Below are 25,502 nucleotides of genomic sequence, written 5' to 3'. Positions count from 1 at the left end.
AGAGGTACAAATATTGAACGGCATAAATAAAGGCATAAATATTGAACGCTATTTATGATAGCGTTCAATAGCATTTTATGAGCTAGAAAGAAGTAGCCTTATTAAAGTCACAAACTTGTACTAAGATTTCAACTATAATAACCCTAGCTAATAACCAGCACAATATTTATGGACATATAATTTATTACAAACCAAAATTCCTTTGTGTTTGCAGTATCTGACAACTTTTGCCTATAACAAATTTGTCCCCAACACTTCAGAAGCACACACCTTCCAAGCCTAATTCTGGTTTCAAAAAAAGACAGGACAGGGAATCCAATGACAAACAAAATTCTCATAATTCTGGCAGAAAGAACTATAAAGCAACTACTGAAGTGATACCAAAGCAATAACAGCTAGTACAAAAACAATAAATTCAGACAACCAGTTATTTCCATGCATGACTTTAGATTATTTCTCTCCATTAAAGTTCTTGCTTTAAAGGCTGAACATTCAAGTAGAATTGCTAAATATTCAAAAGCTTGAACAATATGAATTTTGCCATTTAATTTGTTTTTGATGAATTCAAGGAAAGGTCCTTAAATCTTCATTTACGCTATATTGTATGCAATTGTCTCCTACAAAAGGAACACAGGCATCTGCACAGTATTACCATTAAGAATACATATTATAGTATTAATACAGTGGTACAACTCAAGGAGAATGTTTCTAACTTGCCTCTTATTTTGTTCACTAAGTACTTCAAGGAAAGGAAAAGGCTATGCTTCTCCAACATAACCATTTACTGTTTGACATACCATTAACATTTTGAATTCCATGGTAACCTTAACCCAGGTATTCTCAAGCCATGCCAATCCAAAAGTGGCTACAAAGGAAACAGTTGTCTCTTTGACAGGCCTTTATCTTGACAAGATACAAAGCCAAGAATACTACAGTAAGTTTCCAGAAAGCAAACGAAAGTACTCTGTGCTTTTAATCAAAAAGTTTGAATTTTACCCTTTTTAAAATCATGAGCATTTTTGAGGAAACTCTTAACTCTGAAGACTCACAAAAATTTGTACCTAAAGTATCATGTAAAAGATGTTCATTGTACATCCTCTTAAAACCAGTGTTAAAAACCTATACCACTATACTCCTCATACTTCTACAATAAAGCCTTTATATATATTTTACTCTGTATATCAAAAATCACAGTTCAAATTTTAAATTATTTTCCAAATAGTTGCAAGATGCCTTTTTTACATTTATAATGCAATTATTTTTGTAATTTTAATATTTTGAAGAGCAAAGAAAAAATTACCTAATATGAAGTGTATGCTCAATCACTTAAAGGTTTTTAAGTACTCCACAACTTAAATTTGCTACATAGCTAAGATGCAAAATACAGTCCTTCCTGCCAAATTTCAACACAAAATTCCCCAAGTCAACTGGTAGAATGAATCTGGTTCAGACAAGGGCCTTGTCAATCAAGCTGCTGATAAATTTAAAATAAACCTCACCTGCCATTGCTTTAAAAAGATTAATATTTACAATCCAGAATGTACAAGTCAATGGTTTGTTTGGTAAACAATAGCAGGGGGTTTTTATCTCATACACAAACAACTTTTTTCAACACCTCCAGGTTCTGGATGACAGATTTACTTCCAGGTATTTCAGAAACACAGAGGAACACCTTCAGATCCCACCTCAAGATCTTTATCTATAATTCTCATCTATGTGGAATATGTGACTCCACTTCATTTCTTGGAAAAGGAAACTGTTCCAATCTGAGCTTCAAGTAAGTATTTGATACGGTGCCAATTCAGAAGAAGAGTATGTGAATTTCTACAGGAATTCAGTCGAGACTAGTCTCTTTAGTTTGTTTTCACAAGAATTTTTTTTTTTTAAAATCATCTGACTGAAGGGATTTCACAAGCAGAGTTTCTCAAAAAAACTTCCCAGACCATGAAGGCATTTTCCTTCATGACCTCTCCAGCAAAGCAGTGCACACTAACAAACATTTTATGACAAACCAGAAGACAGTAAGAGATGAAGATGGGAATATAACATTAATCAAGTGAACCAACTTTCAGGGTCAAAGAACAAAGAATAAACCCAAAAAGGCACAGTATAGTTACTGATAACCTGTATTCAGCAGTTAGTCCAGCATCCTGGCAGACTACAGATGAGACAATATAAATTCTCAAACAGGACACAGAAAAAAAAAAAAGTTGTTCTTTTTAATTAACATAAAAGGTTAGTTAAAGCTGTGATTTTTCTGTTTTGATGGACAATGTTTTTAATTTTCTTTGTGGTCTGAAATTAGTAAAAATAATTCACCTTGAAATCTATGAAATTTTCCTCTTAGGACAGAAACATTCATATTCTACTATTGCTTGCATTGCCTAAATGCACACAAAAAGCGATAATAGCTTTTACATTTGTTTCCTGGTACCTCGTATAAGATATGAATTCCTTTTTATGGCAATAGTTTTGGTTGTAATAGTCTGGAATTTGGAGATCCTTTCAAAGTAGCCAAACAATGCTAGCAAATATTAGCATCTTTCAAGAAAAAAAAAAAAAAATTTATGTTTACTCTGGAGAAGGAAGCAATATTTTCCTTTTAAAAAGTCCCTGAACATTTAAGTCTAACACCCTCATCCTTAAGCAATGTCAGACTATACTTTCTATTACCCTAGTACCATTAAAGGGGCCTGAAAGACTTTTCTTTGATTTCAAGTCCTAATTTAAGTTCCTTGAAATTGTCTCATTCTAACCACATTTACAAAGTTACCAGATGGCCAACAAATCCAAACCCAGTACATTATTGTTTAATGAGTACTAGTACAGAATAATTTAAACACATGAGAGATCAAATAATCTGCAGCAATACTTAAGCATGACATCTCCTACTGTCAAACTTTAAGCAGCGTTTATTTTCTTTGATGATGAAATGTGGATTTTATTACTTCAGAAACAAAATGTCTATTTTTGTCTTTAAAGAAATACTAACATTTTGATGAATATTTTCAGAAAGTTAGATTTCTAAGCACTGTTCTCTGCTTAGGAACATTCCTGGAAAATCTGTGGTTTTGTTAAATCTTCTGCTACTTGGTTCCCAGTTAAACTAACATGTCCAGGACAAGCTGCAAGGCAGCTATTAGGCAATTATTAGGCTTCAAGTTTCATAGAAAGAACAGGCACAGAACTGGAGGTAACTGTCTGTGTCAGAGGTGAGAAGCTGGAACATCTGCTGGGAGCTGTGGTTGTTCAGCCTGGAGAAAAGAAGGCTGCAAGGAGACCTTAGAGCAGCTAACAGAGATGGAGAGGGACTTTTCCCAAGGACATGGGCAATGGATTCAAACTGAAAGAGGGCAGGTTTAGATCAGATATCAGGAAGAAATGCTTTACTATGAGGGTGGTGAGACACTGGAACAGGTTGCCCATAACAGCTGTGGGTGCCCCATCCTTGGAAGTGTTCCAGGCCACGCTGGGTAGGGTTTTGAGCAATATGTCCCTGCCCATGGCAAGGCCATTGGAATTAGATGATCTTTAAGGTCCTATCCAATCCAAACTACTTCATGATTTTATGATCTACCTCTTGCTGTGCTCCACAGGTAATTTATGCTCTTCACAGGCTGGGAGGACAACTGCCAATGCCCTAACTTGAATCATTTTATTACAAATAACCAAGGCTCACATGCTGGTAAATTGAAGGAACAAAAAAAAAAACCACCAAAACCCAATAAAAAACACAAGTACTTTGCACAGACTTCCCTCCTTAAGCTCCAGAAGTTACATAAAAATTGACTGGGCTTTTGCTTTTTTTCCTTTTTCCTAACAATCTCAAGGATCTAAATCAAAGAAAAATTAGGTAAAAGTTTAGAAAAAAGATAGCCACTAAGCAGCAGTTCTCCTGCCCTGTGTCAGTGGAACCCATCCACTAGATGTCAGTGTCCTCTTGGGCAGAGGAAAACCTTGGATCCCAATGGAAATAGGGCAGCTGGCAGTCCTTGGTTATCAGGCCAACTGTACTGGAGGAAATTCTTATAAAGCATCCCTGGGCCACAACAGAAGCAGCCAGTAACAGCAGCATTTGTGGGTAAGAGACACAGAACAAATATAGCCCTAGACACAAAGCTCAGCCAATAGAGTTGAGAACCTCATGACTAAGAACTCTTTTGTGAAACATTACTGACATTTTTCAGGATGTTGAACATGGGTGTTAGAAAACCTGAAAGATAAAGTTATTTCTGTTTCCTACTTCTTGAAATACCCCAAAACACCAACCAACGTTTTGGACAAAAAAAAAGCCCCAAACCACAAGAATGGGTTCTACCTCTACTAAAATATAAGTCAGGCTTAAAGAGGGTTAGACTTGGAGGCAATAACCTAAATTATTACAGCACAGTGTGAAATCCTCTGTGATTAGCATGAAACACCACACCCTAAATAAAGAGCAGAGCCAAAGTCAAAGTTCAGACACATTAAGTGACTGCTGTCAGAAGAAATGGGTAGAACTTTCTATTCACCTGCACTACATCTAGCTATTAAGGCAAACTAAATTTTGAATATAATTATTTCAGTTGGAAAAGACCTAAAATTATCATCTAGTCCAACTGCCTGACTTCTTCTAGGGTGTCTAAATTTAAGTCTAAAAGGAGAATACTGATACAAAAGGAATCTTACACTTGACTGCAGGACCATACTTGTAAACTAATGACACCTCTACAAATTATGTTGTGCTGGTAGGCATGGGTATGCCAGAGGGGAAGCATCATCACACATACAAAAGACAGACAAACAAGGAAGGTGAGAAAAAACAAGCCAAGTTTTTATATTATATTTTATTGCACCCAGGATTGCAAGAAACCTATACAATCAAGGAAATTATCACTGTACTGGTAGCATAAACAAGTAACCTCTTGGTTCTTTTGGAGGAGACTTGGAAGGCTATGAAGTTAAAAAAAAAAAAATAAATTAAGTATTTCAGAGGGTTATGAAGTACAGATTTATTTCTTTTTGAAGATATTGGATCAGTTTGCCAGACAATCTTTCAATCCCCCAGCAAGAAAAACACCTTGAAGCCAATTTGACAAGCACAAGACCTGGCTAAAGACACATCCTGAAAAACCACTTACAGTTACTGCATGCTTACATCTGTTATGCTTGCCAGACAGGAAAAGGCTAAAAAAAAAAAAAAAAAAAAAAATCACCACAACTTTTCTCTCTTAGAAATAGGTACTAAGGGAAAAAAAATAAAATGGGGGAAGTTGAATGAAAGGAAATTATACAGAACTAAGAAAGTGAAAGACTTGCAAGCAGTCCAGGGCCTGTTGAAACATGGCAGGTATCAGTACCTGCCACTGCCCTGACCAGGGATGGGCTCTGGTGTCCTGTGCTCATCAACCTGCTGCTACTATGGACACAGTCGGAGCTTTTACCCAGAATCTGCTATTAAGAAAGACTGGGAGGATGGCTCCATTTCATTCCTGACATTGTACGGTATCCTACAGTCACAATAAAGTATTAGACTAGGTGCATATTTGATTTGACACATTACATCATTTTAATACTGTGAAGAACCTGAAAAGTATCATATGATTCTAAAATTTATCTCAACTTCCTCCCCCAGTATTAATATACCTATTGCACTTTGTACACCAGACTGCATTGCACTGCCTGGAAAGGAGTAAAAAAAAAAAAAAAAAAAAAAACCAACTCATTCACATTATTTTCTCCCAGCCACCACAACTGCAGTTATGATCACTTGAACTGGTCATTTTTTTATCACCAAGTTATTTTTAAAGGATTGTCTGTCTTCTACTTAGATCTTATTTGCCCATGCAAGTATCAGACAGTTTTACTGCCTTTTGCTCTTATGCTGCAAATCTAAAGAAACCTCAAGAAAATTGCCCTCAATACAGAAATAACTCCAGCTTTTATTTCCCATGTGCATATATGCCCTACAATAACACTGTGCATGCTAGTCCATCTCTTTCCAAGATAATTGTTTTGATAATCTTAATGAACAAGTAGTACTTGAGAACAGCAAAAAAGGCAAATAGGGGAGCATCCTGGCTAAATTCCAACTCTTCAGCAGTTCCTGTAAGCCTTATTTAGATCATATCTTCATCCACCTTGCTAACGCTATTGGTTGGTCACAGACAGTGATCTGCAGATTCACCTACTCGTTTTCTTTCCTAATCATGGATATACCTCTTGTGCCACGTGTAGCAGATTCTAATTTCAACAGCACAAAAAAAACCTCAAACCCACATACCTCACACGTCCCCCCAAAAAACTCCAAAAATGTTTATAACATTTTGAGATCCTTTCCAGGTAGCATAAGACAACCACATTCATATTATCCTATTGTACTAAACTCCCCTACTGTTAATATTCAACTAATTTACTGTGTTCAAGTAACAAGCCCATCACCTCAGCACAAAAGTAGCCTTTACAAAGCAATATTTCCTTCATGGTTAATTGATTCTGATTTCATTATTATTAATTATGTACCTAAATGTTTAGATACCACCAGACCCTGTAAATTGCAAATGCTAAAGAGTTAGTGAGATTGAATGGAAACCACAGGTTTCTTATTTTAAGAAATCCTAAAAAAAAGGAAAAAGCAGCTTAAGCAGAAAAGCCTCTAGGCTTTTCTACTTTGTAGAAAATGGCAAGTTACCACCTTGGATACAATTCTAAGGTATACTTCAGATTTTAAAGAAGTTTCCCTCTAGCTAAAACCACAAATGCATAAACCGCTATTTATCTGCTTCCTTCCATCATATATTGCAGAAGCTAACAAATGGAATACAGGAAAGACAGGTTATGATGATCTACATGATTATAAGATAAGGATAGAGTGGTTTCTTTCTTTATAACTTTGGGATTCTTTAAGTTTGGTATGAGCCATGCTTCATTAATCCAAGTCTGTTCAGCTTCTGGTACCATGAACTAACACGAGGACAGGGTTTCATTCCCACCCAAAGACAAGGGTCAGCTTGTTTGTTTTACCTGTACCAGAGGCAATAGTTAACATCAATAACAGCTAATTTATACACTGAGATTTTCTCTGACTGCTGCATCAAGTTTTAGCAATATTTCACCTCTAAGCTTTTTACTCCAATTCTGTTGCTTTAATCTTATTTCCTAAAACACCAATCTCCTTTATTGTCATTCCTTCCTCATCTCAGAGCAAATGCTGTCTGTACAGGAGCTTGCTAGGGACACCGGCTGCAGCTCACACTTGCCCATCTAGGAACAGGAAAGCTGTTCTTTTCTTGGCTTACATCTACATTTAAAAAAATCTGAGCTGTGGTCAAATTCGCATTCTAATTCTGGAAAGCCAGAACCTATTTCAGCAAAGCCACAGAATTAACAATGTGACTTGGTGAGACACTGTCAGCAGACGCTCTGGAAGTGCAGCAGCCACTGGATTGGCATCACAAAGCCCCACTGCCTGCAGAGACCAGAGTCAGGCCTTGTTTGAATGTAAATGCTGGTGACAGCTCCTGGCACATGCAGAACTTCCACATTTTTACTGTCTCTTTCAACTCAGTACATTGCTCAACATACCTTACTCATGGAGAGAGCAGCAGGCTGCCAACCTGCACACAAAGCCATGAACACCTTTCCTGCTTTAGGTCACTAAAATGCAATGCAATCTCCACAAATCCTCATTTTGAACAGCTTCCTCCTAACCTTTACTCTTCTCTGCTGCCTTCTCCACCAAAATGCTGTTTTACCTCCCTCAAGAAATACACGTTACAGCATTTTACTATTGAACTTACATTTCCATTCTTTATAAGTGTAATTAGGTGTCATTTCTCCAATCTCCAAATTTGTGAAACTGCTAGTCACAGCTCTTCAGAGTGACAAAATAAGTAGATAAAATACAGGCAATTAAGAAAGTTGCATTACCAGAGTTATTTCCTCTGATCTCTCAAAGCCACTCTCAGGAAAAGTTAAATAATGAAACTTAAAATTTCACAAAGATAGCAAATACTAAATCAAAGTGGGACATTCTTAAAAAAAAAGGGCAACTGGGAAAAATGATGCTACATAGCACTAAACAGCTTAAAAGGAACAAGTAGCATTGCTGCTTTCGGCCATGAAAACTATGTGATGTGCTTGTCAGTGTAGGAACAGATGTGCCTTTCGTCAGAAAAAAAACCTAAACTTGTAAATTCCTGCAGATGTTGAGGACTGCCTATAGCAGTGTTTCTAGTCAGAAAATAGGCTATAGATATTACATTAAATTTGTACTGGGGACAAACAAGGACCCTCCCCAAATATCAGAACGCCCTACAATTACTACTAGGAGAATTATTTAAGCACACTCAATCTTATTTTCCCTTAATGGAAGTGGCAGCATTCCAAATCGAATCCATACCTTTAAAAGATCTCCATTAATTTTCATCATGTCAGTTAAATTCAGTCTTAACTTCTGTATCTGCTGCTGCAGTTTGACTATAAAGAACAGTAGCATTTTTCTAAAGCAATACCGTCTTTAATCCTTCCATTGTGACTTCCCTTAAAGGCTACCTTCTTCTCATTCCCAGTTTCTAGCATTGTGCATCAGTATTCCACTGGGCAACCAGAACAGCTATTAATGCTAATAAGCCCAGACAGGAATACATGTTTGTTCTAAAGAGACAGTAACTGCATGACAAGTAATAGGATGAGACATACAGGATTGCTAAGTCCTGGCTTTAAAATGCAAAATACAGAAACACATACTCTACAGCCAAAGCAAATTAATTCACAGGAGCAGTGAAGTATCACAATGTCTTATCAGGATGCAAGTGCTTCTTATAGATGCATTATGGTGAAGAGCACAGGATGTGAGCATGCTGAAGAACACCACTTAGTACAAGATTGCATCCTGGCCCCAGTGCAAGCCTCACTGCTATTCCCTCTGAATACTGACTGCATTCCTTGTAGCTGTCAGGACTCAAAATTTATTTCTGAATACCCAAATTAGTCTTTGCTCTCCATGAATCTTTGTAACAACCAAGCTTAGACAACAGCTCAACACTACAGTGGCTCTTTTGAGGAAAGGGATCCATAAGCAATATTACCTGGTCCAATACAAACGCTAAAATATTATTCCTGGTGAAATGAATAGACCACAACAGGAAAATTCACAAGGGACATTGCATGAACATTCTTAAAAAGACCATTCAAACCAGACTGGTTAAATCTTATTGTCCACAGTCATTAAAAAAACAGTGACTATCAGAACCAGGTTACATTTATAAATGTAGCTTTCTCTTTAAGAGGATAACAAGGTCAATAAAATGCGTGGCTAAGCTACACTGCTCTGAATTTAAAACCAAGACCCAAATAGACCAGCCACTTCTACTTTCACCATTGAATTAAGAAAAAAGACAAAAACCCCACACATACTTTCTTATAAACCAACAACTAATCATGCAATACTCACAAGCTTAAAAGGGTACCAAACTATACTATAGATAATAATTTAGCTTCAGTTCATCAAATCCATGACAACCTGTATGAAGCTAAAGCTTGTTCTGAAGAGCTTCTAGTCTAGAAGTGAGGAGAAGTTGAAGAAGTATATGAAACTTATTGAAATGCTTTTTCCACTCATCATGCAATGGCTTCTGTCATCCAAAACCAATAGAAAGCAAAGGTTTCAAAAAAATTAGGAAATCATTTTAGCAGCCCAAGGATAAGGTAGCACAAACAGAAATTAAAAAAAAATAGTAAATTCCAATCACAACATAAAGAGAGGAGCAGAATTAAAACATTCTGACAGATCAGAGTTGATATGGCTCAAAAATTAATGTTGCAATTTGCGTAAGATCTGACAGAAGTACTGTGCCCAGTGAAAACTACACACTTCTTAGGATGATTCAACAACTAGCTAACATAAATACAGAATTCCTGAAAGATATCTTGTTTATATAATGTCCAGAAGCTAGATTCATTAAGCTAAAGACAGTCAAAGACAAGAGTATGAATAAGAGGAAGCTCACATAAGCAAGCATTTCTGCCTTGTCTTCCACAAAAATTCTTCCCCCAGGACCTTCAAGATAACCTCAAGAAGCAAGTCAGATAACTTTAGTTATGTAAGATGTGTTATGAATTTTAAGGGTTTTCAAGCCTTGCATATAAATTTAAAAACATTATGCATTTAACTTTTCACACAATATGCCAATCATATACCCACTAACCTACCAGCCACAGGAAGGAGAGAAGGTTGGGATCTCCATCCTAACAGATCTGCAGCTCAGGCATATGAATTTGGTAAGCTGCTGTGGTGGGTTGAACCTAGCTGGTGCCAAGTGCCCACCAAAACTACTCTACCCCTCTCCTCTGCAACTGGACAGGGTAGAGAAAAACATAATGAAAAGCTCACAAGATAAGGACAGAGAGATCACTCACTGACAGCCAACACAGGCAAAACAGATTCAGCTTGGGGATATTAACTGAATTTATTACCAACAAATATTAAAAACAATAAAACAAACCAAAATACCCTACCTCCAACCCTCTCTCCTTCTCAGGCTCTATGCCCTCCTCCCAAGCAGAGCAGGGAGATGGGGAATGGAAGTGACAGTCAGCTCATTGCATATTTTTCTTCTGCCACTGCTCAGGGAGACGAGTCCTTCTCCTGCTCCAGCATGGGATCCCTCCCACAGGAGACAGTTCTCCAGAAACTTCTCCAGTGTGACCTTCTCAGTTATTACCAACAAACACCAGGTTCCAGTACCACACAAAAAAGAACCTGTTAGCAGGGGAAGGAGGGGGAAAAAAAACCCAAGACAATAAGTAAATACTGTCTGCTTTGTTATAATTTATCTTATTCAGGTGTTCCATGCAAACTATTTCATCTACACCATCAGTATACAATATGGGAAACTCCTGGCTTCAGCATCAAGTTCTGGGGGTGGTAAGTGGTAAGTACTACAACAGCCCAATAAAAATAAAACACATGGCACTCAAAGAAACTAATTTTTGCATTTATTTAAAAAAGCCAATTCCAGTGCCTCCCTGACATGTCTGACAAGATTCTCTACCTAGCAAAAAAATCACAGTCATTTTCAGTTTGAAACATACTGTCTCTAGAAATAAATTCTTTACCTACTTATATCTCTTCACTGAATTCCCTTGTCACTTCATTGCTGCATTTCTAACTTCTAAACATATCCTGACCTCATATACACTTAAATACATCTGGAAGTTACCTTTCTCCATAAGAGCTAAAGACATCATCATCGAGATTTTTATATCCACATACTTTCATTGGATGATCATATCATCTTACTGTACCAGACAGAAAATACTTTTTCTATGAATACAGGAAGGGAAGCCCATTATGTATGCTGTAAGGCTGGAGAAACAGGATGCTGGCTTCATTTTCACAGGATCACCAATTTAAACAGTGCTAATGCTTTCTAAATTGCCATGCCAGAAAGACATGTTGCTACAGTTTTGCACCAGAAGTACTAGAGTGTTTGATCATGTATAAGGTACCAAATGCAAGCTAACATTTAGGCTAAGCCATATTGGAATTAGTTATGGAATTAGCTAGCATTTTAGAAAGAAATATTATTTCCCTTTAGGAAATCACACTGATTTATGGCAAGAACTTGCTGACTTTGGGATGTACACATTTTTTTAGTGTTATTGGTATCTCATTTTAAATAATTTATCAACCGGTTATAGATATCTGTAATTTGTAAAAAAGACAACTAGGCTTCTCTGCCACTTTCACCTGCTCTTTTCAGAACAACAAAAATAGGAAGTTGACATCTCAGACAATTTGCAAGCTGCATTTTCACCACAAAAGGGAAAATAAATGAAAGCTCACATTTCATCATCTTGGTCAAAATATTAAGAAAATAGATGGTACCAGTTGAAGAAGCAACTGTAGCAGTGTTATTACAAAATGCCAGGGCAATTTCCACAGCAGTTCTGTAGAATACCCTCTGGAAAAGTTCTTCTCTTCATAAGGAAAATATAAAAGGTTGTGATAGGACTTAACCTGCAGCTTAATAACAACTTCGTTCAGAGCACTCAGTTTGAAAAGCAGACTGATGTCCAAAGCTTTAAGTGCCAGTGTAGCACTTAATACAGTTCTGTAGCAAAGAGCTATTAAAGGAAACAACATATATTTCTCCCTTCTGGCCTCATCTTCATGAAGTACAAATAACAGAAAAGTAAAGCATCTATAAAACACCATATTTCTTTACTAAAGTAAATTCCAGTGTGTGCCTATAGTACTTTTCACATCCTTTCTACCTGCCTAAAACCAGTCCTTTTTCTCCATTAACATTTACATACAGTTCCCTATATGTCCATTAACATCACAGTTCTGTTTATGAAACCTCAAAGAAAATGAGTCAAAATTGATTTTACAGTCTAATTTGGTCATAATAAAAATCCACACAGTTCTGTGTAACCACCTAAACTACTAAACCTGAAATATTAGAAGTAACTGTTGAATACTTAGAGCTATCTGGGGACATTCACAGTATCTATGAAATTATTTCCTTCCTTTAGCAGTTTGTGCAATAGGGATGCTGCCCTATAGACAATTTATAATCAATTCAACTCTGCAGGAATTCTCAGTTTCTTGAAGCAGTTCAACTAACCTACATATGCCCTTCCCTGCAGTGTTTCATTTTCCAACTTTATTTTGAGCTAAATGTTTCCCCTGAGTATTCCTACTGGACAACTGTATTCATTTCAATTAACAATTACCTATTGGCTAAAATAATCAGAATATACATGAGGGAGTAAGTAATAATGAAAGCATTCCAGTTGTAATCCTGCTTCCCATGCATGAAGGTAAAGATTCAAGTAGAAACTAAAGGAAGAATTAAAACTTTTTTTTTTACATATGTAAAAACAGTTAAAAAAGAGCTGTGCACTGCAAATATGCAGAACATGATACATTTACCACTGAGACATCTCCATGATTAATTTTACTCACAGAGCAGCCAGTCATCAGCTTCCAACCCAGCCTACCCACAGCCTAAGAGCAGTGCACTATTCCTATCACTTGTTTTTCTGTCTGCTCTCTATAATAATTGATCTCTTAATTTTGTCCAGTGAAACAACAAGACAACTAATCCAATAAGAACATTTGTCTAAGTAGGAAGCTATACCACAGATGCAGGGTTATGCACTACAGAGTCAAACACAATCAAATAAGAAGTGAAACATTTAGGACAGAGTAGAACACTATTCAGACTTCTCAAGAGCAGTGCAGTTCCCACAGCAATCAGTCATTTAAACAGGATGCATAACCTACACTGACAAGTCCTCTGAACACTTGGACAGGAAACCCATGAAACATCCTTTCAGCTTGGAACCAAGTTGTTCAAAGATAGCTGTGTCCTCCAAGAACTACTGGGAGAATAAAAATAATGCCATACTCTCATAATGGAAGACAAAATGTATTTAGAAATGTAACCAACAGTGGAAAACTATACAAAAATTCTGGAACAGGCCCAAGACAAATAGGTGGAAATCATGTCAGTAAGTCCAGGAAAAATGTGCATGAAACAGAACTTAGAACTAGTCTAGCTCAGCACAGAAAATTAATTTCTCACCCATGATATTGACCCTAAAGCAAATCATAAAGATAGCAAGGATGGCAATAACAGCAGAGGTGCTGTGCTGACTGCCCAACCTCAATAAAAGCAGGAAGTTAAGACATCACTCATTACCACTTTCCTTTCAGCCTCTTTGGTTGTATTAGCTGCCCAGAGGAGAAATCCTTACCAGCTGCACAGCTGAAAGATGGTCATTTACCTCTCCAGACCCCTAAAAACCCCACTCTTCCACTGATCCACATAGAAGCTGTTCTTCTAGTGATCACAAAGAGTACAAAACATCTGTGTGTTTTCAGAAGAAAAACAAAAAGCAGATGTCATCCACACGAGGCAGCAAGAATGACAAGACAGCAGGACAAATGTAACAAGGTGTAAAATTGTTTAAAAGGACACTGCTGTACTCTGACCTTTAGAAAAACAAACCCAGCTACAACTTACAAGACTACATAAAAACAAAGTTAATGTAAAAAAGTTTGTTTTAAAATGACAAGTTCAGTGTCATAACTAAATGAAAGAGATTAAAGTAGTACATACATTCTTTAAAGCAATATGGTTTTAACTAAGCTAACTTTCCCTTAGAGGTTGATGCTTTCCAACCCGTGACTTTAGGCACCAAAAATCATAGCAAAGATCAGGCAATTAAAACTAATAAATTTCAATAATGTTTAGGAATCAAGGCCTGCTCTCCTGTATGTAAAACATGAAGAGTATAACCCTTCTGCCAAAAAGGAAGGAACACAAGTTATATGGATACCCTTAACAACTGTGTTACGATTTATCCAAATCCTAGCAAATTAAAAATAGCACAACCCAACCAATCCATTCAGCACTTGAAACTTCCAGTCTACTCATATAGTTGCCTTTGGCCCATTCCTAACACTGGGTAATTCAATTCTTCCTGCAGAACTAAGGGAGCTCAGAAGGAAAATTAATATAGAAAACTGTCAGAAGCATTATGGTAGGATTTCCTTCAAAATTATTGATGCTTCCTTACAGAAATCTGAATGAATGAAACATATTTCTTTATTTGCTTTGTTCCTAATGACATGTGTAGCCCATGAGGCAACATCATTCATAGCTTCAGTCATCTTGTAATAGCCAGATATTTTCCCCCATTGAAGTAACTGCCTTGCTGCTTTTTAGAGCTGATAATTCAATTCTTCCAGGTTTTACTTTCACAAGACACTTCCATTAGGACAATACTGCCTTGAAGTCGTCCCATAAATTAACACCAATAAAATTGCCTTTTAAAGAAATTAAAAGTATTGGCTTGTAGGAGGACAGATAGTAGCAAAAATTAGGTCAACTAAACTAGGTCATCCATTTATACCTCTATTTATCTGGTACCTTTTGGGAAACATTTTTCTCTACTTGATCTTTTAGCTGTGTAAGAATTTTTTCATTCTAAAGCTGATGACAAAACAGCAGCTAGAATAAGGCCCTCAGGGACACAAGCAGTAACCTTCCTATGCAAACCTCAGTGACTGAAACATCCTGACAAAGGTATTTAGAGACACTTTAAAACAAGTTTCCAACCCAGAATGACAGCCCTAAAGTCTGCCAGTCCTGACTGTGCTCTTCTGCTCTTACAACTCTTTCCTTACCTTGCTGCACTCTCAGCTTCCCTAGTAAAACCCCTGGCTTCACACTCCTATTGTCTTATCAATATTGGGTCTGAACATAATCTGGTTTCTTGATGATGCAGAGGAACTCCAGACACGGCTCCAACAATACAGTGGCTCTCTGTGCTCCAGGTTCCAGATCCAAAACTCCACAACCATACCAGAGTGCTCTCCTTTCATAAACACATTCTGATTGCTCAAATTTGAACAAATAATTCATGACTTAAGTTTCTATTATCAAGTTTTTTTGTCAGATGAAGCAGGAAAACAGAGTTTAATCTCTCTGCAACATTCATGTGCTAGTTAAAAGAAATAAAAATGCAGACAAACACACACAGCTGAGTTATCCAAGCCTGTGCTGGCATAACCATAGCAATTGTGGAGTACAACAGCTTGAGGAAAACACCAGGATGCAAACACTGCACTTCCTAGTGGCACGAAGAGCTCCTGCTCTACCTAATTCACTTGTGTTTTACTCAGCTCCTTATCTGACCTTTAACATTGATGCCTCTCCCTAACTGAAGGCTGTTATATAAGACCAAGAAAAAACATCATCTACCATCTGATTTCAGTTCTAGAAATGCATACCCAAGGTATTCCTACTGTTTCATGTTTTCCCAACACTAAGAAATGCATTACTATTTTCCCTATGCCAAAAAGTCCTCTGTACTGAGCATACTATAGTCAAACTGTAACAGTACACAATGGAAATCCACAAATCTTAAATAGTAACAGTGAAGAAGACAGAACATAATTCCTGTTTATTACAAACCAATGGCTTTAAGAGATTAATATAGAAGCCTCAGACTTTTGCTGCTACACATTAGATAATCTGAATATCTGCTTATCCTTCCCCTGCTCACAGAGCTGATAACTTAAATTTAGCTATAACAGCATTAAGGAAAAACAACCTGAACCTACCTCAGTTTTAAAGTAAACTACATGCAATCCAAACCAAGAAATTCATACTATAGAGCAGTGACACGTATGCAAAGTACTACACAGACTTACAACCATGCTTATTATAAACACATATGCATGTACATGGAGCTACAGATCTATAGATTAGGGTCTAAATTTGATGAATTATGGTCACATGAGACATATCCATATATAGGTATCTACTGATATGTATTTATATACATATATAACTAAACACAGCAAAAGGTGCTGTAGAATTGAGGTAAGAATAAAAACAAAGTATGTATTTGACATGCTATTTAAATTATTTGGAGTGCATGTAGTATGCCATGAGGTGCAAGGTCAACATTACCATTTGCTCCTTCTGAACAATTCTTTAATATTCTCCAAAATCCATACACAACCCTTTATTCCATGAGAACAGTAGACTTACACACTGCTGTCTTTCGAAAACGAGCAAACAGAACTTATTACCACACAAGCTATTTGACACAACCCAGTGCATTGCCTAACTGACTTGGTTTAGTTTCATGTGCTGAAAGAACAGCAATTTTAGGCAGAGTTTGCAAGTTCTTATACCCCAGGGTCACTACAGCAGCTTTGTGGCTGTATTCAACTGCCTCTACGAAAATTCAGAATGGCATCTCTGAAGCAACAGAAACAGCACTCACTTCCTCAGAAGGGAACAAAGAAGCTGAATATTTAAACTGAATGATTGTTCATGCAAAACTGTATTTGCATATAACATTGAATGAACAGTATTTCACAAAATTTCAGAAGCTTCTAAAGTTTGGGCTTACTGAAGTGACTATTCAGTCACATTGCTCCAACCAGATTTGGCTCATGTAGAAGAAGCTTTATGAATGGCCTTAATGACTACAACCACACACAATGAAGTCATGTGCTGGGGTGTGCCCCCCACAGATAAATTAACAGCATCTAGCTGAAATACAGTAAATGGAAACAAAACTTTAAAAATACATTTACAAGCAAATTTAAGCATAATATGAAAGGTGACTACTAACAGATCCATTATTTAACCCTGAAATGATAAAAATGCACAAGGCATATCTAAAGTGACAGTTGCCTATGACCTATTAACTCATTGCTAAGAGCAGAGTTCTTTATGACTGATCAGCTGTACAACACACGTACAGGTCATTTTCTCCAAGGCAATTACTCCTTCTGTCACACTCCAGGGAAAATAAGTGCTCCAAATAGTTTTTTCAAAACAAACCAATTCACAAGAATTCCATGTAAACCTCTGCTTACACCAATTAAATCTTGGATTTGAAGTTTCAAGAAACAGTTTACCATCTAGTTGATTCTACCAAAGCATTTTTCCCAGTTTAACCTTTACAGATACAGACATCTCTTGAAAAAGACAGCATGCATTTTATAATACATATGACAAAGCATTACAGTTTCTAACAATATATCACAAGCCCCAAACTCATTAAACAGATACTAGAAAACATCACTTCCAAAAATGTCTATACAGTGGGATTAAAAAAAAAAAGCAGAGATAGTGAAAAAAATAAATGTTTTATAAGTCTCCAGATTATATGCCTGCCTTATAAATTTGAAAGGTATCTTGACAGATACTCAAGAGGTGCACTAATAGTATTTGAATCAGAAAGGCTTATGCAAATGCACACTAATACACAGACAAGCTTTAAGAGGGGCATTTCTGAAGTGCTACAGTTGAATAGGTATTTCTGGTATCCCTAGTGCTGCCTCAGAACCAGAACAAATTCTATAGCATGACTGGCATCAGTATGTGGACTTTCACTATGTATCATAGTAGTTTTAATCAGTGATTTAGTATAGTGTAGACTGTTCATTCATTTTAAGCAGCCTTTAGGCACTTAAATTGTGCCTTTTCCCAAGAAAAATGACCGAAAAACAAAAGACAGACAAAAGTCTCAAAAAACTCACAAAGCAAGTTTTATAACATCTGGTGCAGCACTTACTCTGACCAGCTACATTTTATCCTTACATTTTATCCTTACAAGTCAAGCACATTCCATCACCCCTTTTTTAAATAGCATTTTCACAAAACAATCAGAAGTGCTTAAATATAAAAATGTCAAAACCAAAACCAAACCAACTAGATATAAAAAGCATAGAAACTAGTTTTTTACCTGTTTCAAACCATTCAAATTCTTTCATTCTTTCATACTCAACGTGAGTACTTTACTATTTCCTAACCTAAAAGTTTCATCTTAGATAGACTGAACAGAAGACAGACACACAATATTTAGGTGAGTAAGTTACCTGTGCCCTCCTGAATGAAAGGTATAGAGATCTGTGACTAGGTGTAATGAAGTTGCCAAAAAAATCTTATTACTTAGACTGATGATCTAAGACAAGACCATTTTGACACCACTACCTCCAAACAGCAGCTGAAGGTCCCCTACACAGTATCCATCACACACAAAAAAAAAAAAATTCAGCCATACACGGTATCCTATGACAATAGATTAGCTGTTATACTATATATATATTGTATATAATATATATATTTAATATATTAAATCTACAACTCAAAAGATGAAGCAAGACTGTCATACGACAAAACAATTGAAGCATCTGATTTTTGAAGGTAAATGTTCACACTATTCATATTTCGGTTCTCCTATAACAACGGCAATTACATCAAACAAGAGAAATGAGTGTCAGAATGTTTTTTTCATAACTATAATGTAAGAAAACAAAAATGTGTTAATTGTGGGTAAATTAAAATTCAAAAAGAAATCAGCAAATAATATTTATAAAGGTCTTTCTAAATTCTAGAAGAGCTGTTTTCTGTTCCTCCATGTGGAACTTTGACTTCCAATCCTTGTTTGATGTAATGCACATGTTCATTACAAAAAAATCAGAACCTAGACCATGCTGGTTGTATTCATACAGCATGAAACACCAAGAGGAAACAATCTATACTTATTTCCTTCTACCCAAATAGCAATGTCAGCAAAAACCCAGGAAAAAATATACTCCTGGATGTACTACAACCATAGTAGCCAAGTCCTCACCTATATTATTTTAGGAAAAAGCCCACTTGCCCCATATCCACATATATATGATTACTGGCAAGGCTTACAGGCATGTCTGTCCTGTTTTCAAACTATCCACTTCATTTAATCCTAACTGTGCACACCCAGAGTACTGAAGTGATCTACTAATAAGTCCTGCTTACTTCCTATGCAAATTAATTAAATGCATTTGATTTCCAGTAACAAACTTGCTACTGGTGCCCAGATCATAGAGTTAATCTTGATCTCAGGGGGAGGGGGGGAGGCACTGGTGGAGTGGGTAATAATCAACTTTCCACCTTCCAAGCGGAAGTTGTTTCCAGGTATGTCAATGGCATTATTAAATTGCAGTCTTAGTCATCTACACTCTGGACTTTCAATAGCAATCAGCCAGGCTTATTAGCCTACCTGTGCACACCTCTAGCTTCTCTAACCTCTCCAGCACTCCTTGGCAGCCAGCACCTACTTTCAGTTCACTCACCCAGGCCTATATACAACTCTCTAAGCCTATTACTCAACACATTCAAAGGCAATAAAGACCTAAAGAATTGTTTTAATTTGCATTCACCCACTATTCCATTCATATTTTAGATTCCATTTTGACTTGGAAATGAAGGGATGAGTAACAGCAATTCCTATTCCACAAACCTGCCACTATTTAACAGCCACAGAACATCATGCACTTAAATGAGATAACACAACTTCCTCCCTTCTCACCCTCAAAAAATACCTACTCATTCTTTAACTGAACAGAATACTGAAACTTATATCCCCTTTACCTCTCTTTCCTTCCTCCTCTTCAATCATTTTAAAGAGGACATAAGCATGGCTCTATTAGGACAGCCAAATACACACCAAAACACATACCCTAAAAATCCCAAAATACTCCAGTACATTCATAGTGAAAAAAAACCTTAAAAATCAGCAATTATGATTCTTGTCATCACACTAATCTATATGTGCTTTATTACATAAAGGTGAATATTAGAACTAATGATCCTAATTTCCTGGTTTTCCTTTAATTTCCGATACAAAAATCAAATACGAAAGTTTGAAAAACAAAGTGTTAAAGGACAAAATAAATTTTCCACACAATTCTCCCCAAAACATTTAACACTCTTTCAGGTAATACATCTTTCTCCTGAAATGTCTTGCCAATTAGCTCCTATAATCCTATTTTCCCATTTTTATCCATATTCTCTTTTGTTGCAGCTACAGGAAAGCAATGGGAAAACTCACTGTCTATACTGTTGAAAGCTACAAAAACAACCCACTGTCAAATAGAGAAATTGAACCAAAAGCTATTTCTCCATACAGATGTGCCACTGCTTCAAAGAAAGTATGATAAAAATATCTATTATATATCATTTGACTACAACAAAGCTAAAACATCAGGATAATTGTCAGATATGGAATGGTAGAGGCGGATTAGGAGATCTAGAACAAAGTACTTAACATAAAGATTATTAAAAGCGTCCCTCATTTTGCAACAGTCTAGGCCAGCCTTTCTGTAAAGTATATATAATTTACATTAACAAGACAGGCTCATCAGTACAAGGCAAGATGTCAATTCGTGTTAAATAGCAATTGTATTACTAAAACTACGACTTAATGAAAAGCTTCTGTCAAATTCTGTAACCTTAAGCTCTCACGTGAAGATTTAAAAGGGTCCTATGGCTCCAATGCCGTTCTTCATTTCACGCTTTTCTCTCTTCCTTTCCCACACGCTCAGATGTTTCAGCAGCATACTTTCAGCATTTGCAAAATCCTGCCCAAAGAGCGTGGCCGATTTCCCACGGGCTCCCTCCCCACCCTGGATGAACTCGTTACTTCCCAAAGTCCACTTCCTCTTCCAGCCCTGGACCTGCCAGCGCTCCCAACGCCCCTCCGCCTTGCGCAACATCCGCGGCCTCCTCCCCACATTTCGGACAATCTCCGATGCGACACTGACATTGAGATTTTTTTTTTTTTTGTTCCCAGACCACTAGCACAGACTGACAGCTTAAAGGGCTAACGATGTGCTTTTAACCCCAAAGAGCCACGCATAATAAAACGAGCTACAAAGACAGATACGGAAGGCATTAACCCGCTCTCCTTCAGCTCTTCTGTGGGTCAAACTGCATTTTAATAGTAAGCATTTAAATTATATTTAAAAGTGCCAGCAACATCTGCCCAATCAAAATTATTGTTCACAGCTCCGACGACCAATTCAAAAGATAAAACTCCCGAGATATTGTAACAGCCCGATTAAACAGCTAAAATAAACCAGGAAAAGCACTAATTCTCCAACAGAATTTTTCCCCGAGAGCACACGTTAAGCAAAGGCTGACGAACTGATCTGGAAGGAAGAAAGGACGAGGGATACAGGCAGGGCTGCGATGGGGGATGGGAGACGTTAGCGAAGGGAAAATGAATATTCCTCCAAGGACTATCAATACGTTTAACACATCTCCTCGGAAAGAAGAGAAATCACAAGCAGGCAGCTACAGGAGCAGATAAAAGGGGAAGGAGGGAAGGAGTGCCCGATTATTCCCAGCTGACATCACAGACGGCAACCCTGCAGAAAAGGGGCTGCCAGGGCGAGGAAGCGCTCGCAGCCCCCCCGCCTCGCCTCTGTCCCCTTTATGTGCTCAGGGAAGCAGCGGGGCGGGCGGACGAGGAGCCCCCGGTTAATTGTGCGAGAGCCGCTGACCACCGGCTCCCCGGGAGCGGGGAAGGGCCGCGGTGACAAACCTCCCGGGGCTGGAGGGCAGGAAGGAGGCTGAATCCCGGCGGACACTCTCCCTCCCCCGCCGAGCTCGGAAGCGGCGGCGGGCACCGGGAGCCGGCCGAGCCCCGGGGCACACAATAGCAGCTCAGCCCCAGGGATGCGCCGCCCGCCCGCCCGACACCCGCTCGCCGGCGGGGGATGGGGAAGGGGCTGCGGGGCACCCCCCGCCCCGGGGCCGGCAGAGCCCCGCCCGCGCCGCCGCCCCTCACCATGAAGTCGCTGGCGAAGTTGTCCTCCCCATTGTGGTCCGTGTCCTTCATGGCCTGGACGCGCTTAATGAATTTCCTCAGGATCTCCTCCTGGCTCATCCTGCCCCGCCGACCGCCCTGCGGAGCGGGAGCCCAGCCGCCCGTCCGCTCTCCGCCCGGAGCCCCCTCCGCCGCACGACCCGTCACCCGGCTGCCTTCCTTGCCCTCGCTGCCTCGCCTCTCCCGCGCCCGGGCCTGCCCGCGGCCTGCTGGCCCCGCTCTGGCTCCGCTCCCGCCCCGCTCACGGCCGCCCGGCCGCCCGCTCCATCCTCCCCTCCCTGCGCCCGACCCTCCCCGGAGCCGCGACACGGACACGACACGGCCCCGCCTCCCCCCGCCCCGCGCACGCGCGGCGCCCGCCCCGCCCCGCCCTTTCCCCTCTGCCCCGCCCCGACCCGGCAGCGCTCCGCGCCCATTGGCTCTCCCGACCGCCGCCTCGCCCTATTGGCGGAAGGGCACGCCAATCACTGGCCGGCCGGGCTTCGAGGGAGCGCTCGCTGGGCTCCACGCCTCGCCCTCTCCCCCGGCCCCCCCCCGTTTCCCATGGATGGGATCGCCCGAAGGGCGCCTCATGGAGCGCTGGAAGGGACCACTTGGCGCGCGGGGGAGGCTGAGCGGAGCGCGGTTTCCCCTGGCCGGGGCACAATGGGCGGCGGTGGGTGCCCGCGGCGCCGCGCCGGGAGGCAGCGGCATGTCGGGGCATGTAGTCGCGACAGCGCCGCGTCCCGGAGCTGGGAGCTCACGCAGCATCCTACCGAAACGCCCGGATCAGACGGGTCCCGCCCCGGGTGGGAAGCCCGCAGCCGTGGGAAGTGCCGGGGGTCCGTGCCGCGAGGCGCGGCGGCGGTGGACGCCGAGCAGCGGGAAGATGGCGGGGCGGGACAGGGGACGGGCGCGACACCTGGCCAGGGACCGCTCCTCGCGTGTTTGTATGTATGTATATTAAGGGTATATATATGTGTGTGTTTATATTAATTTTTCATATATATATAGATATGTAAGTGTATGCTCTATGAAGTGTACATATATATATATGTGTGGGCGTGTGTGTGCATATATATATATATGTATGTGTGTGCAGATAGATAGACAGAGAGATCTACTTAATAAAAATGTCCTCAGGCGAAGCTGATTCATGGAAGTGCTGCCGGCAGGTGTCTGCGGGCTCCGGGCCGGTGCCGGGCGGGGAGAGGGTCCCGCGCCCCTCGGCACCGCAGCTCAGACACCCCGCGCCTTCCTATTTTAAACATACCCTAAAATCTCTGCCTTACGTGGTGTTGGAGGATTTGGCAACGGTGCTATTTCATTGTTAATGTTATATGGAAAAGTTAAACACCATGTTTGGTGTCCTGATGACACTTATAACTTCTGCTTAAGCAAAGTAAAGCAATTGTAGAGGTGTGTGTATGTATAGCCTTATAGCTTAATAAATATAGCCAAGTGAAGTCGTTCAAAATGTAATTTTATTGATGAAGATCTACACGGCCTTGAGTGATGCTGTTGATCCAGTAAAAGCTTGTCACGCAGGCAGATAAAGATCCAAGCTGAGAAGTATAACCCAGCTAAGTCACTCCTGCCCAATCGCCCGTTCCCTGCCCCGGGAGCGTGCGGCGCTCGCAGTCCCACCAACACAGCCCCTGTCGGACAGGACATCGAACCGGCTCAGGGAACTCACTCAGCTGCAATATAGCTCCATAGAAAATCGGCGTGTTTTCTTCTCTGATCATTCCATTAATCTGGTTTTGTTACCAAAAGAAACCTACAAAAAGCTTGGTCTTTTTGTGTTGGTGTAAGATACTACTGTTTTAGAAGGCTGCCAAAGAACACCAGTTCCACACCAGAATTAGTACAATAGCACATTACCACCCTCAGCCTACCAACTTACTATCCTCCTGATGGAGGCAAGCTTTGAGATAGGAACCTGAACTGTAGCTGCTGATGCATGGACACACATTTCCTTCTCCTGCATCTGCTACAGACACAGCCATCTCTGGCAGAAGGGTAGGCTGGAAAATTGACAGGCTTAGCATTTTAACAAGACTTGCTGCAGACTTCAGCATCTTATTAAGGGGTTGGGTTTTTTAGCTGTTGATGTTCATCAGCTAATATAGAGAAAAGAGACATAAGGACACATGAAGGAGCTGGGAAAGGGCATCAGTTCTGTGCTGCAGTTTAGTGAAGCCTTTAGTGAGCACTCCACACAAACACATCAACTGTCAATGTTCAGTCTCCTCTCCATGTCCTTTGCACCAGCTTCCATAATAAGCTAATCAATTGGCCCCAAAGAGCCACAAGGTTATCTGCCTTTCTTGTTTTAATTCCTCTCCGCCTTTTCCAAACCTCCTTTTCTAAAATACCAAAAAGCAGCATTAAAGGGAAAGACAGAAATTAGAGAGAGACCAGAGACCACAAGGATAGCTGGGTCTTGGATCATCAGATAGTTTCTCTGTGCCATCTTGCTGGATTTCCATCTGCTTAGGAAGGTTGCTGTTTGTTCAGCAGTTGTCCTGGCAAACCTGCTCCCAGTGCCAGATGGCAGGTAACTTCAGAAAAGTGATACTTGAGATTACACAACCAATTAATGAAGTCTTGAATGTTATATGGTTTTCTGCATTTATTCACATAACCAAGTTACAGAAGAGGAAAAGAAATATCATGATGAATCTGTATCGTTATTGCCTGACATGGAAAGGACCCAGTTGTTAGTCTGGCTTAATTCACCATCTGCAACTCAACTGTAACAAAGTGTTGTAAACCAGCAAGTGTAGCTGTGGCCTTTCATTTGGTTTAACTGATAAGAAGGTTATACAGTCTCAGAAGACAAAAAAAGCCCCTGAACTAGGCATGTGTCACTAGCCAGAACAAAGTTATATATGAAACAAAGAAATTAGGAATAGTGTGGAGAACTGTGCCAGGCATTGTCTGCCTGTGTATGTGTACATGTACCTGGGAGAGCTGCAAACCAAACAGCACCAGTTTTATCTCCCACAGCCCTGCAAATGGTGCATGAGGTTGTCTCATGTCTGTGCTATGAACAGACACCTCAAGCCTCAGCAGCAAAAATAGCATTTTAACTCAGACTTTTGATCTGAGGCTCATACTATCTGGGTTAACCCCAGACACCTGACCAGTGCAACATGTGTGCATGAGTGCCTATTTGTGTAACTGTAGGAGCAGGGCGGAAAAACAGACACACAGCATGAATTACTCACCCTATAGATAGAACAGGAAGTTTCAACCCAAATCTGTAGAAGAAAATTCTAGTTTTGTCTTAACAATCCATACAAGTATGGTCCTTGAAGAAAAACAAGTAAATCACCTACAGCTTC

At 39.6% G+C, this 25,502-nt stretch overlaps 1 protein-coding gene across 3 annotated transcripts in view; it reads right to left on the bottom strand.

Moving 5' to 3' along the window:
- PTPN12 (protein tyrosine phosphatase non-receptor type 12) overlaps positions 1-22,417 on the bottom strand; it is a 68,961-nt gene extending 46,544 nt beyond the window's left edge. For 2 of the 3 annotated variants that reach the window (XM_021548340.2, XM_021548339.2), the window contains exon 1: positions 22,135-22,351. In XM_021548340.2, coding sequence (XP_021404015.1) covers positions 22,135-22,233 — 99 coding nt within the window. In that variant the 5' untranslated portion in view covers positions 22,234-22,351. Of the gene's footprint in view, positions 1-22,134 lie in introns of all 3 variants that reach the window. The other variant, XM_021548341.3, reaches the window with a different exon arrangement.
- Positions 22,418-25,502: the final 3,085 nt, after the last annotated feature.

This window comes from Lonchura striata, chromosome 5 (genome assembly GCF_046129695.1).
Source record: "Lonchura striata isolate bLonStr1 chromosome 5, bLonStr1.mat, whole genome shotgun sequence".
NCBI classification, from domain to species: domain Eukaryota; kingdom Metazoa; phylum Chordata; class Aves; order Passeriformes; family Estrildidae; genus Lonchura; species Lonchura striata.
This window is presented reverse-complemented; position numbering and strand designations above follow the sequence as displayed.